This window comes from Melozone crissalis, unplaced genomic scaffold (genome assembly GCF_028551555.1).
Source record: "Melozone crissalis strain CALT ecotype California unplaced genomic scaffold, PUWL_Pcris_2 ptg000023l_1, whole genome shotgun sequence".
Classification (NCBI taxonomy): domain Eukaryota; kingdom Metazoa; phylum Chordata; class Aves; order Passeriformes; family Passerellidae; genus Melozone; species Melozone crissalis.
Genome location: NW_026535801.1, coordinates 15,855,931 through 15,869,339, shown reverse-complemented (window position 1 = coordinate 15,869,339; position 13,409 = coordinate 15,855,931). Strand labels below are relative to the sequence as shown.

The window sequence follows — 13,409 nt, the reverse complement described above, 5'->3', positions numbered from 1 at the left end:
TTATTTTGTATTTTAATCCCCATTGATGTCAATTCATGTGGTGGAAGAAGGCATGTAACCTCAAGCATGACATCTCTGATTAACTTGGACTTTTGGGTTTTCTTAATCACCAATGAATTGTCTCCTTACTAAACTGCATGATTTATAAGCACCAATGAATTGTCTCCTTACTAAACTGCCTACTTTAATCTGTGTGTATATCAGGCTTCTTGTAATACATGTGATCTGTTCAAACTATTGTCTTTTGGGTACTAAAACAAGAAATAACTGATTCTTCAATAAAATATAGACAAGCAGAGAAGGAATTTGTCAAAAAACCTCCACTGGCTACAAGACAGGATTAGAGAGGCGATGGTGATGTTTGGTTGTATGCAGAGCTGTACACTTGTACAGAGCAACCCCTGCTCAGAGACTACAAGAGACATCATCTTACTGAAGAAAAATGGTACATATTTCTACATGAAAATTACCTTCCAAGAATGTTTTCAGTTTTGCAGTAAAAGGGTTAACAGATTTTATCAGCTCCTCTGCTTTCACACTTAAAATGTTTAATCACAAAAATTCTCATCCTTAACTTGCATTTGCTTCTTTTTTAGTTTACAAGTTCTTTGTAGAAAAAACAACCTCTTCTGACTCTTATTGATAACCCTAGCAAGCAATTTGATATTAAACTAATGCAAAATAACTTATGGCAGGTAACATTTGATTGCTTTTATGGCATAAATTATTTCCATTGCCAGATTGGCTGGATGAAACAATGAATTTCATCTTTCCAGGGCTATTACATTTAGTTGTTCATTCAATGTTTCTTTTCTTGAGCATGTAGCAATATTTGGTGGTTTGTTTGTTTTTTATTTTTTTTTTTTCCAAAATGCCCACAGAAAAATGGGCTTCCTCGTTGTTCATCAACTTGCAGAAATAAGTTCGAGTCACAAAACATGTAAAGAAATCTTGAAATGGTTACTGGCATGAACAAAATAAGGCTTAATCACAGTCCCATTGAGGGAAATCCTGACTTAAGGAAGAAAATAAAAAACTGTATGAGGGCTAGCAGCTTCAATGGCACTGAATTTGTGCTTCAAGTTAAGCATGCAGCAAACCATTTCAATGTTTAAGAGAGAACACTAAAGCAGGATAAACACAGGAACACACAGTTTATTGTACTCAACAACAGACCCCCAGTTGCAGCCACAGCCTATGAGAGTGCTTTGCTGCCATGTGGGAGGGCAGCAGGAGCATTGTTACAATAGATCTGCTCTCTCCTCTATTGATGGTGCTCATTAATTACATTGTTGTCCCTAAAAGCCTTATTGTTGCAAATTTGTATCAATATAAGAGAGTCTTCACTCAGTCCCTACAGTCACCAAGACCAGCACCTGACAAAGAGTGTGAAAGGCTGGATGCTCAGCCCAGGAGGATTGGTATTGGAGTAGAGCAGATGTTACCTGTTGCCATACACTCCCAAGCTCCAGCAAGTGTGAAAGCAGACAGATTATCTGAACAGGTCCTGTTTAACTGAGATGCATTTCGACTGGGCCCTTTGGGCACCTCTTGGTGATTCCACTTTAGATAGGTCCCACCTGCAACAACAAGATCCCTTAGGAAATGGCTCATTCAGCTTTCTTCCTCTCTTCAGACAGAAATACCACTATGGACCAAGACAACATTTATCTTAAATGAATTCACAATACTTCTCTGCTTCAGTAAGCTTCTTAATGAATAGGCTGTAGCAAAATTCAGCCTTTGAGGCAATGGGCAGGAAAGGATGTGGAGGCAAGACTGACAAAACCGATCAGTCTCTAGGATAGATCATACTATGGAGAACATTTGGAAATTGCTGATGTAAAGAGGCAATCTGTGTTATTAATTGTGCTGAAATAAAAAAGGGGATGCAACTAACTACATGTAAACCTGCAAGTGATAGAGTGCAAGTGATAAAAGAGTGTCTATATTAAAAAAAAAACAAACACAAGAGCTCTCAGTTTGAGATGAAAGTAGATCTGCTATACAGGAACATTTAAAAATGTCACTGTGCTTAAAGAAAGGATATTGCCTCCTACCACTGTTCCTCATCAAATTCATGGCAGATCTTTGTGTGAACTAGGATTGTTTTCACAGATACTGTTCCTGGCTTACTGTTTTTCAGTGTGAGTGTGTCTGAAGAAGGATGGGAGGAACATGTCTGACTGAAATTCCTTCACTGTCATCTGAACTGAATAACAGCAAAATAAAGACCTTGTGATTTTGTCCCCTTCATCTTACAGAGATCTGTGAGCTAAACAACTCCTCTTTAGCATGGAAAACAATTCTTTAAGTCTTTACATAATGACATGAAAAAAACAATTCATGGTAGTTCAGGAATATCTATTTGTAAGAATTTGTGTTCCAGGTCTGTTCAATGTTGCTTCACACCAAACCACCATTTGTCAGTTGCTATTGTTTCCAACCAAGTTGAATTCAGATGCACACTAGAAGGAGATTTAAAGCCTCATCAGAAGCTGACCATAATCAACAAGTAGGTTCCTTGGATTGTTGTGTGTGTCTCTGGGCACTAGCGTATTGCAAAAGCTATGAGCTTCTATCTCACAGTATATTTATTTATGTTATGTTATGGGTATATCCACTTTCTAATTACCTCATCGCTATTTGTTCAATGGGGTCCTCCCTCCTCCCTCAATAAGTTTCTTTTTTTTTTCATTTTCACCCTCTTTACACTACCTTTGCTACAGACAAACCACTTGTTAGCTTCCAGTAGCATACCATTATTTCTTGCTGTAAATTCTCGAGTGTTTGCAGTACACGTAATTCAGGCCTCCTTTGACTAAAACTAGCATAAAGAATGAGGAATGTTCATTAATCTCACTACCACAGTGTAAGGTCTTTCAAGAAAATGGCTGAGGTGCTACCAACAGAAAATAAGATTTCTACCCTCTTTAATGAATCAGGCAGCCCCTTTATCTTGATGATTATAACTCATTCTGAACAATACAACACAAGGAAAATCTATGTGGAAAATCTGTGTAGAGTTCTGCTAAGCAGCTTTTCTTAAGCCCTATGCTTTTCATTAGCCTTTTCAATCACATCAGCCTAAACACTGTTTGATTATATATGAAACAAAGCTTCAGAAAATTTACCTATTTTTTCTCCCAGAGCTTCCAAAAATATTTTGTTCTTACCTGAATGAAATTTATTTTCTTTGTCATCACAGAAAAAATCCTGTAAAAACTTGGGCTATTTTCTTTCTTGGCAAGCTGGTATCATTTCAGTGACATAATTAAAATCCTTAAAGGTATGCAAATTTTCTTGAACCATAACTGGTTTTGAGCATATACAAACATAGTTATTTACTATTTTTATGCACCTCCTGCCAAAGATTCATAGTAAATAACTGACTGTACATTTTTTTTCTGTCTGAAGTGGTACTGAATAATTTCAATTTCTCAGGTCTTTAAAATCCTTCTGTACATTACAGGAAAAAGTGTTTTCCTTGTTGCTGGCATCAACAAGAAATAGGGCACCATTCCAAGGAGGTAACTCAACCATGGGGTACCAACAGCTGAAGAGAGAGAAATGGGCAATCGTTTGCACTGCTGAGGAAGTCACAGCATAGCAGCTGGAAATCACCTACAGAAAAGGAATATAGCTCTTCAGAATCCTCCAGGTGAAGGCTCTAAATGCAGAAACCTGTCATGCTGTGTTATTACAGGCAACATCTGAGACACTTTAAAGAGTCTCTTTTAAGAGACACAGTATCAATTACCTTTAAGTAGTTCAGTGAAGTTGTAAGGTGAATGGTAGCTTCCATCACTTACAAGCTGGTGAAATTACCTGGTGGATGAGGTCAGAAAAGGACCTGCAAACATGCTCAGCTGTAGAGAAGAACTCCTGGTGCAAAGCAGTTTGTTGGGCTGAAAAGCAGAATAAATTTTAAGTCTTTCTAAGCTTTTGGATGCTGCCAGAGCACTAGAAAACCCTTAAAGAATCTCTAAGATAACTCTGTACAAGCACCAGCTTTTTCTGTCATATTCCATATTACATCCTCATTATCAAAAGTGAGGCATCCTGAATGTTGAACAAAGCTCTGCTGTGTAAGACCTTTGATTACAAAGGGATTTTGTACTGCTGGAAGTCTCCTAGGACTAGAGTTATAGTTACAGAGTCACAGAAGTGGCAAGAGCAAAAACCTCTCATGCTCTCACCAGTTTAAGTTTGCTCCTTAATTGACTGGCAAGACTCATTAACTCTTAGGAGCTTTGATTCATCCAGTTCTAAATCAGTCTGAAATTAGGGGCTATATTTGGAATATGCTCTACCTTACTATATAGAATAATACTACAAAGGCTAAAGCAAGATTCTGAGTTTCCTCTGAGGGTTACATGACTATGAACAATATTATGGTATAAATGGGATGAAGGTAAGAAAACAGTGACAAGATGACTGGAGAACTTATACCTGGTTGAGTCTGGAGAGACAACGTGTCCTTCAGTTTCATCATTAGCAGTTCCAATTCCTTTCTCACTTCCTTCTCATCAGGTGGTATCTGCATTGCAGTGGGAATAAGAACTGTATTCCCCATTCCACCAAGAGAGTTTTCTGCCAGTTTAGGCAGATATGTTTGTTTCTCTTTTGCTTGTTTATGCTGTCCCATAAACGGTTTGTCATTCTGCAGGGACACTGACTCCAGTGGGTCATCTGAGAATGTGAAGCCCACTTCAGTGGGAACCTCAGGTGTCTGTAAAAGCTGCATTCTATTCACAGAGTTTGGGGGATTCAAAGATTTCCATTCTGCACATGTTCTGAAAATAGGCCTTATTTGGGCAGGATTTAATTCACTCTGCATTCTCCTTTCCAACAGAACATGTGGATTTCTTGGCATTGTATTATGACACTGTGCAAAAGGATGCTCTGATGACTGCAACATGGTCTACAATAGACAAAACACAGAAAATAAATCGTAAAAATAATTGGTATTTCCCTTTGCCAGCAGTACTAAAACAGTATTTTAGAAAATGCTACAAAAAAGCTGTAGGAGGAAAATATGTAAACATTTTCTGTGAAATAAGAGCCTTTTAAGAATCTCAGAAATAATTGTAATGATAAGAATCACTATAATTGAAAACAAATAAAATATTTTCTATAAGATGTCTGTATTACATCCCAGTAAAAGACAGCAATTAGGAATGACATTATAGTTATTCAATGCCAGCACTTTGACTCTTCTCTGAAAAACAGACTGCAATGAAGTATCTAACACTTCTGTTGGAAACTCTTTCTGGAATATTCATTATTTTCATTGCAGTAGTATTATTTAAATATGCTCATATGAATATCTGTGCTAGATGTCAGATATGCACAGAATGACAAGAAAATACATACTACCAAGACTTTATCTGCTTTCTCTGAAGAGAAGAGCCTAAGATGACTGAAAATACAATTGGAAGGTGTATGAAATAGTATTAAGAGTGCTGGTCTACAGGAAAAGCAGTTGTTAGTGTTCAGTAATGGCTCATAGCTGTGACAATTCTTGATATATATATATATCACTATACCTTTACTTCTTCCTTCATGTGCTGCAGTGTCATTTGCAGGTTTTTATGGCTTACTCTCAGGCTTTGCAGTTTTGCCTCTATTTTGCAGCTTTTTTCTTCCTGGCAGTTATGAAGAAATTGCATTTTGTCCTTCCATTTGTTGAACTGCTTTTTCATGTACCTACCAGAGATACAGGAGGGTGGGATTTTTGCTAGACCAGACATACACAAATATATGCATTCATGGAAATGAGCAAACACTTTAGCACAACCTTTATCCCCTTTACTAGTTCAGGAAAATTTTGTCAGCTTTGGGATTAGAGGCCAATATTTCAGAAGCTGGACTGGATCCATGGAATTAGCAAGAACATGAGTATTCCAAATGAGGAAATATGGGAGCTGAGTAGAAGTGTGGCCACATCTGAACCTTGCGTCTTGGGGTTTTACCTTTCCCACAAAGGTGGCTGCAACAAGAGAAACAATAGCTGTTCCTCTGCACAGAAGCAAACTACTTATAGCAACTCCCTGACCTGCAAAAGATTCCCATTACATGCATGGGCAACAATGAAGTAAAAGCAGGTTCTGCCCCTTTGATAGAATTTCTTCTTGCTGGTGGTACTCTCTGCAGTTTCTTCAATGATACCAATAGCTTTCAAGCACAGTCCATTTTGAAAAAGCACTCTGATTTTTGCAATCAGAAGTGCCATCCTCCTATGTACAACAGAGATTTAGAAACTACCTACTTAGAGCACAGTTTGACAGAAATACCACCCATAATTCTCTTCTAGTTGTGATTTCTCTAAGAAGTCAGGGTAGAAATAGTTTTGCTTTCCTCACAGCTGAGGTACTGACAGTAAAGTTTGTTAACACTACAGTAATAAACCAACTGCTTCATATGACAGATCTGAAATAGTTATCTGCCATGTTTAGTTACATTCAGAAGTTCACCTGATCCACTTTCTGTGGTAATGCTTTGGCTTAGAGACAGCAGCCTCATCACTTGAACTATGCAAGATTTGTCTGAATGGGACAGCAAGTCAGACCATTTAAAATTAAAATTAATACTACAGTGGTCCCTTATAACAATATTTAAGGGCTCCTCACTGTAAAATGCTGTCCTCCTTCGACTAACTCAGAGTCCAGTTCTGAGAACAGACAGGTGAATGCTGGAAGTCAGTCCACAGACAAGTGGACTGACTATGACTATGAGTAATGTGATTCATTTACGCAGTTCTATGATAAGCTCTGGGTCAGAGCAGCATTATAGGAGCAGGCATCCCAAATATCCTCTCAACGATTGCTAATCTAAAGGAAAGCTGAAGATCTTTGCCATATCTCTTTATTTTCCCAAGTGAGAACAGACCCACAATGAAATTGAAATTGTTTAGCTCTAATCTTGGAGTGCCCTTTTGTGAACTTGGAGCTGCAATTGTACTTGGAATGAAACAGAACAGGAACAGAGGGAACTGAACATACTGAAGAAAATAAAGAGAACAGATTCAGGATCGAATTCTACACTTTACTGTAATTCCATCATTTTCAGTGGTCATAGGCATGGTTATATAGAGCCCATTTATATACAACTACAAAGATGAACAGGGGGAAGGCAAAAATGCAAGTCAAAGGTAGGCATCATAGCTCACACACCAACTTCCCCCCTGCCATGTCACCCAAGCAAACAAGTCTCCCAAGAGACTATTAAATTAGGAATTAATATTTTACAGTGTCAAAGATTTGACTATCAGAAGGAACTTCCATACCTATAGTATTGTATTCATCCTATTAATCTCTATTTGTTGTACAGCATATTTTTTAGAAATGAATTCTACTTTGATTTAAAAGCTTCATGCAAATTATGAAATTTGTTTTGATTAAGCCTTATTCAGAGAAAAATTTGAAAAAGTATGTTATTCTGACATTTTTATCTGGATGAACATCTTTTTGTCTAAAAATTCCCTTTAGAAATATTAACTAGCAATTGCAGAAACGCTGATGAAAGCAAACCAAAAACTGTTTTGTTTTGCCATTGTTTTTCCAGTGATCTTCATCTAAAATTTTTGTTGCTGAGTTTTCATTATTCATCCTCTTTTGATAGGATTTTTTAAGTCTAAAAATCTCCAAAGTATGGAAAAGTTATCTGTCTTCTAGCCCTCCAGCTGGAACAGCAATGCCCACCAGTCTTCAGTGAATTTACTACAGCATTTACCTACCTGCTGTCACTGTGAATGCTTTTAATGGATTCATGCATTTTTAACACATCTGCTTCAAAAGAGGCTATTGCCTAAAAACAAAAGGAAGTATCTGTTCATAACTTTATGAGCAATAGCATTTCATTTTTGTATGCAAGTTTTATTATAGGAGTCCATGGCAAATTTTGGATCTGACAGATCTACAGATTTACTAGTTAACCTTTTTAATTTAATGTATTATAATCAACTGATGCATTAAAGTATTTCAAATGGCTGAAAAATTTATTCTATAGAACAAATTCTTTGTTCTATGACAAATTTAAGTGTATGAGAATTTGTTTGAAAATAGAACAAAATCCATATTCCTGATTTCTGCAAAATCAAATATTCTGATTTGGGAACAATCTCTCTCAAGTCCCACATCTGCTTTGAGACAAGAAGGTGTTGAAAGAGACTGTATATAGAAAAGAAAAGAGAAACTCCTGGTCTTTAAATGGAAGTAGCATTCTCTGGACCATGCTAGAGAACAGTAGCCCAGAAGTCAGGGAGACAAACACCTTCCAGCTAGATTACTTTTGAGCCATGATATAAGTTTGGCAGGAATCAGGGCTGCCAGGAAATTATGAGACTAAGAGCTGGATCAACCAGGACCTCCATACTCATAGATTCTATTAAAAGCGATCATTGTACTTACTGTCTACATCTTTTCAATCAAAGTGGAAATCATCTGCACTGTAAGATCTTAGAAATCAGTATAAGACTGCTCAAAAGGAATTCTCAGCCCAGAGAGAATATAAGAGAGCAAAGCACCTGACAGAATCCCAGCCCAGGGATGCAAGTCCTGTCCTGCTGTTTTCTAAAATGACAAATGCCAACCGTCAAAATTCTATGTTTAAGCAACATCTGCCCACAACATCTCGTGCAGATATCTGCTGGCTGGCACTGTACCTTGAGCTGGGCAGCAGAGTTCTAAAAGACAGGTCTTCCAAAGGGCAGCACAGGATTAGCAGCCAAATGAGTGACCTGATACACACAGGCTAGTATTGTGTTACTGCACCCCTTGGCTCCTGGGAAGAACAAGATGAGTGGATGACACAAACTGGTTTGAACACAACCCAGTGTTCCCTGTATTCTGAGTAAGTGCAGAGCCAATAACCTCTCAAAAATATAGAAACAAAAAATTGCTATGTACTTTTTTTTAGCTACACTGCCCTACCCACTCTTTTAATATTGTTTCTTTGGAGAAAAGCTGGGAATGGATTCATAGAGACCTTTTGTGCATTAGCTATTTTAGTTGGAGTGGACACTGCTCTGAGTTTATCCTAAGAGGGCCCATTCTGTCCTCTTGCTATTTCCATGGTAACAAAAATGGCCTGAGTCTGATAAGAATTCAGGTATTCTTCTTTGGCATTTGCTTGCAGTAGGAAGACATGATGGCCTTTTTTACTGTCAGAATAGCGAGAGGACTCCAGACTCATCTAGACTTTAGCATGCTACTCTACGACATCTCAAAAAACCCCAAGGCAAATATTCTTACAGGTGCTTCTGAAGGTCATGAAAGTCAAGGAGTTAGTCACTAATCTTGGGAAGACAACAAATTCAAACCTCACTAAGTTTTCCAGTTCCATATTTTTCACTGTAAGTGAGGAATTTACAGAAAGGTGAAGCTGCCCATTACATTTTCACTGAAATTAGAAGACAAATAGATAATTAACTTGCTAGGTCTCCTTCACAGGTTTAGCACTATTACTGCTTTGTGTTTTGCTCACCTGAGCTATTGTCTTGCCTTGCTCTGGTGTCATCTTGTTATTCTCACTCTTCTGCATTACAGTCCTGTTTTCAGGTATGAACCTGGGTGACTCTGGGACACAGTTGTCCACTGGGAAAGACACATTCTCAGGACCAAGTAGTGGTGAAGCACTGAATTCCACAGGAGGACTGTATACCAACAGAGAAGTAATGGGTAGGGAAAGGATCAGGACTCATTGTTTTTCTACCCAGGAAGACACAAATGCAGAAAACTAATGAATTGTAAATAGACAGACAGATGTGCTATTGACTAAGCAAGAAGTAAAATTTAGCTGTGCCTGCTGGCATATTTTGGTTAAAAGAATGAAATTCCTGAAAACAAATTCCACTCTCCCAACAGAATCTCAGCAACAGGTTGTTCTTTCCACCCATTTATTCTCAGTGCAATTTGCTGCTTCATTTTTTTGCTCCATTTAGCCAACATAACCTTCAATGCTCATTATTAACCACTGTGATGAGTGGAAATATAGTAATGACTTTAAATATTAACCAAAGCACAAAAAACAACTGGTCTGAAAGAAGAGGAATGGTGAGATCATCTACTTGCTATTGTGAGTGATTCCACAGGTCTGCAATTTAGTGGGACTTTAGTAGAATGCCTGCCAGTGAATGCACTGTGGGTCACATGTGGAAAGTATTCACAGTTAATTTCCAATGGATTTGTTACAGAGGAGGTGTTTAAGAACCCATGCAGTTGTAAAGGAAGTAAATATTTGCAATGCTTGGCCCTAGACTGAGTATAAGAAATGGAACAGAGTGAAAAATACAACATAAGGAAGGAGGGAAGCACAATACAAGCCTGTTATATTTTATAAGACAACTAATCATTAGGTTGTCAGCATGGTAACCATGGTTAAGCTACAGAACAATGTGCAGCAACTTCTCAGTTATTCTTTCCCTTTTTAATAGAAAAATCATGACATGGTATCTGTCATAACAAGGTCCCTTACTCAAAGGACATAATCAAGCAAAATCCCACAGCCTGACATGCAGAGATTATAAATTCATCTGACACCGAAACTCACGAAGTCTTTTTGTGAGCAGGGAAGTGCCTCTCCTGCACTGACTCCAGAGCCGTCCTTCTCTGAGCCTCTTTTCTTCTCCAGTGCTCTTGGAACAGGTTGTTCCTGATGGTGCGGACAAAGTGCTTCGCGTTCGCTTTTGCTGACATCTATTGGAATGAGGGATAATAAAGAAGAAAGTGACTTTTCAAACAGGTGCTGCCCAGAAACAGACATATTCCAAAGCAAAGGTCCATCTCTTCATCATCTGACAAGGCTCATGGCTGCTATCTGAGCCCTAGAAGGGGAGCTAAGGTGGGTAATGCTTGCAGGGCCACAGGCAAGAGCAGCTCCAATTCTTTTAGGCAAAATACTGACTGAATCAAAGTCAGACAGCCTGGAAATGCCTTAACACAATGATCAAGCTCACAGTCACAACAATAATTCTGCTGACTAGTATCTAAGGAAGAAATACTTTTATACTTGTATAAAGCATTTGTAGATATAGTCTTCCACGGCTCACATCCTCCTCTCACAGAATACAGTAAAATATACATCCATTTATCACAGGAGTGTCAGGCTCATGTACAACAACTAAGGTTAGTAGCTGTATTATTGGAGGACACCAACCAATTCTGCCTCAGGTGACTGCTGCAGAAGATGGGGTGAGCCCTGACAGACTGAACAGGAAAACAAAGAAAACACACCACATGCCTCCTAGTGCTTCTCAACGAGGTAGTAACGCTACCACAAGGTGTCAGCAAGGCAAAGAAAAACTGCTGATATTGCAAACCTCCACTCAGCTGCTCAATCCCTGATAAAGACAGTGTGAAAAGAAAAGGACAGCATCTGCTAAGAGTGGAAGGGATGGGGATAGCAACTTACTCCTGATTATTTTATGTCCCACACAATAGATATAAAAATGGTATCTGTCATGGTGAGTAGCTTATCTTTTAAATTTTGGTGTAGATTTTGGCCTGTATTGTAATATTTGGCCTATAAAGTAATATTTACAGGGGTTTTGTTAGAGTAGGGCTTCATAAAGGAAATCTAAATTCAGTGATTCAATTGCAATTCTGCAGCAACAAGGTGGCTGCAATCCAGGCTGCAACATCTCTTGCCTTGGTTTATCTCCTGTCCTTCCTTCTGGTGCCTCTACAAACACACATTCCCATTCACTCTCAATTCACACTAATTTTAAGGTCTCTACTTAGAAATCTCTTAATGAGGAGTTAATTTTTTATTTTCCTACTTTCTCACAGATGGAGTATGAGGAAGAATATTTGAAGGACTGAACTGTTATTTTTAATGCAGATATTGAGCATCCAGTTGTAATTTCTCGCAATGTAAGCAATAGGGTTTTGTTTTCAGAAAGAGAGCAGTGAAGTAGCAAGAGTTTAATGCTACCTCAGACAAAGGGTGACTACAAGAGCAGTCTAACAGTCTCTAGTTTTAATGCAAATACTGGCTACCCAGGTATCTTTCACATTAACTGCAGAGGATTGGGAAGGAGAACAGGAAGTATAGATTTCTAGGGAAACTTCCCTAAGTTTCAGCTCATTTACTGGAACAGAAAGATACAGTTATACAGATCCACAAAAAGCCCATCTGCAGCTGTGTGCAAGATCTGGAATCTCCTGCTCAAAGGAGAAGCCCATCTTCCAAACACAAATTCCCAGTGTTGTACTTTGTCACTAGTGTGATGATAGCACAAGTTGCCCCTGTAACAGAGTCCAGGTATGTGATCTTAGTTGGGCACATGTTACCTCTTTGTGCTGTGTCCCTGACAGAGACAAATGAGTCAGAAAGGTTTACAGTAAAGTGGAAAAACTGAAGACATTCAGAAAAGAGAGAAAAAGAAAGACATTTCAGGCAGGAGTTTTTATAACTTTAGAATTAGTGAATTTCTGGATGAGTCTGCATTGGGATTGGGGTGAAGGAACATTGGGACATTGAGGAGAATTTTCATAAATTTAAGGATTATCTGCTAACAGAAAATTTGCCATAAAGCTTCTTAAGATGAAGACTTGCACTGAGATATTCATAGCTCTATTCAGTTACTTCAGAATAGAATATTCATTCTAAAGTTAGAAGCCTGCTTTTGTCCTTTCCCTGTTTCCCTGTTCCCAGACTAATAATGCTAATATGTCATGGTCATTATGGCTAATACACACATAACTTTGAAATGCTTGTAGTTCAAGAATCCACTGCCTACTTGCCTCCATGGAGAACCACAACAGGGAATGAATCAGTACAACAGGGCTTTACCTGCACACAGTGTTCCACAACAGGATGTGATCTCTTATGTGGTTTGCAGAGACGGCCAGTGAAAAAGCAAGCTTGGCAAAGGTCAAAATTGAGGCACTTTAAACAGCGATACCTGTGAGAGAAAACAAAAGTATTTCTTTACCTCCTCACAAGTAAGGACTTGATGTAAGTAAGCTTGATTACTGAAAACTCAGATCCCTGGGCTCTGAAATTCAAAGAAACATCTTCGTTAGAATAATGATTTTCCTCAGCATTTTCTGAATTCAAGCTATTTTTCCCAAATGATTGAGGACTTTTCTCCGAACCCATCAGTGGTTTTGATCTTATTTATTTACTGCACTGAAATGCAGTCCATGGAAGAAACTGTTGTTCTAGCACCATTTCCCATTTTTCATAATGCAGTTACAACTTCATATGCTTCTTACACACCAGCTTACCTCTGTTTGCTGCTTCCATGGAGCTGTAATATTGACATAGGATGCATAAACAAAAAACGAAAAATGCAAGAAACTAAATCTGCAAGCTTACAATTAGTGAGAATATAGTAACAGTAAAATGCTTTTCTGAGCATTCTGGTTAGATGGTAATGGATAGTGTTCTTTTTATACCACTAT

At 38.2% G+C, this 13,409-nt stretch overlaps 1 protein-coding gene across 1 annotated transcript in view; it reads right to left on the bottom strand.

The window, feature by feature from the left end:
• Positions 1 to 13,409, bottom strand: part of DYTN (dystrotelin) — a 75,964-nt gene that overhangs the window by 52,281 nt on the left and 10,274 nt on the right. The window contains exons 9-15 of the mRNA XM_054278507.1: positions 12,796 to 12,907; positions 10,552 to 10,697; positions 9,487 to 9,655; positions 7,739 to 7,809; positions 5,550 to 5,709; positions 4,453 to 4,924; positions 3,761 to 3,908 (exon numbers count right to left, since the gene is read on the bottom strand). Of these exons, the coding sequence (XP_054134482.1) occupies positions 3,805 to 3,908; positions 4,453 to 4,924; positions 5,550 to 5,709; positions 7,739 to 7,809; positions 9,487 to 9,655; positions 10,552 to 10,697; positions 12,796 to 12,907 (1,234 nt within the window). The 3' untranslated portion in view covers positions 3,761 to 3,804. The remainder of the gene's footprint in view (positions 1 to 3,760; positions 3,909 to 4,452; positions 4,925 to 5,549; positions 5,710 to 7,738; positions 7,810 to 9,486; positions 9,656 to 10,551; positions 10,698 to 12,795; positions 12,908 to 13,409) is intronic.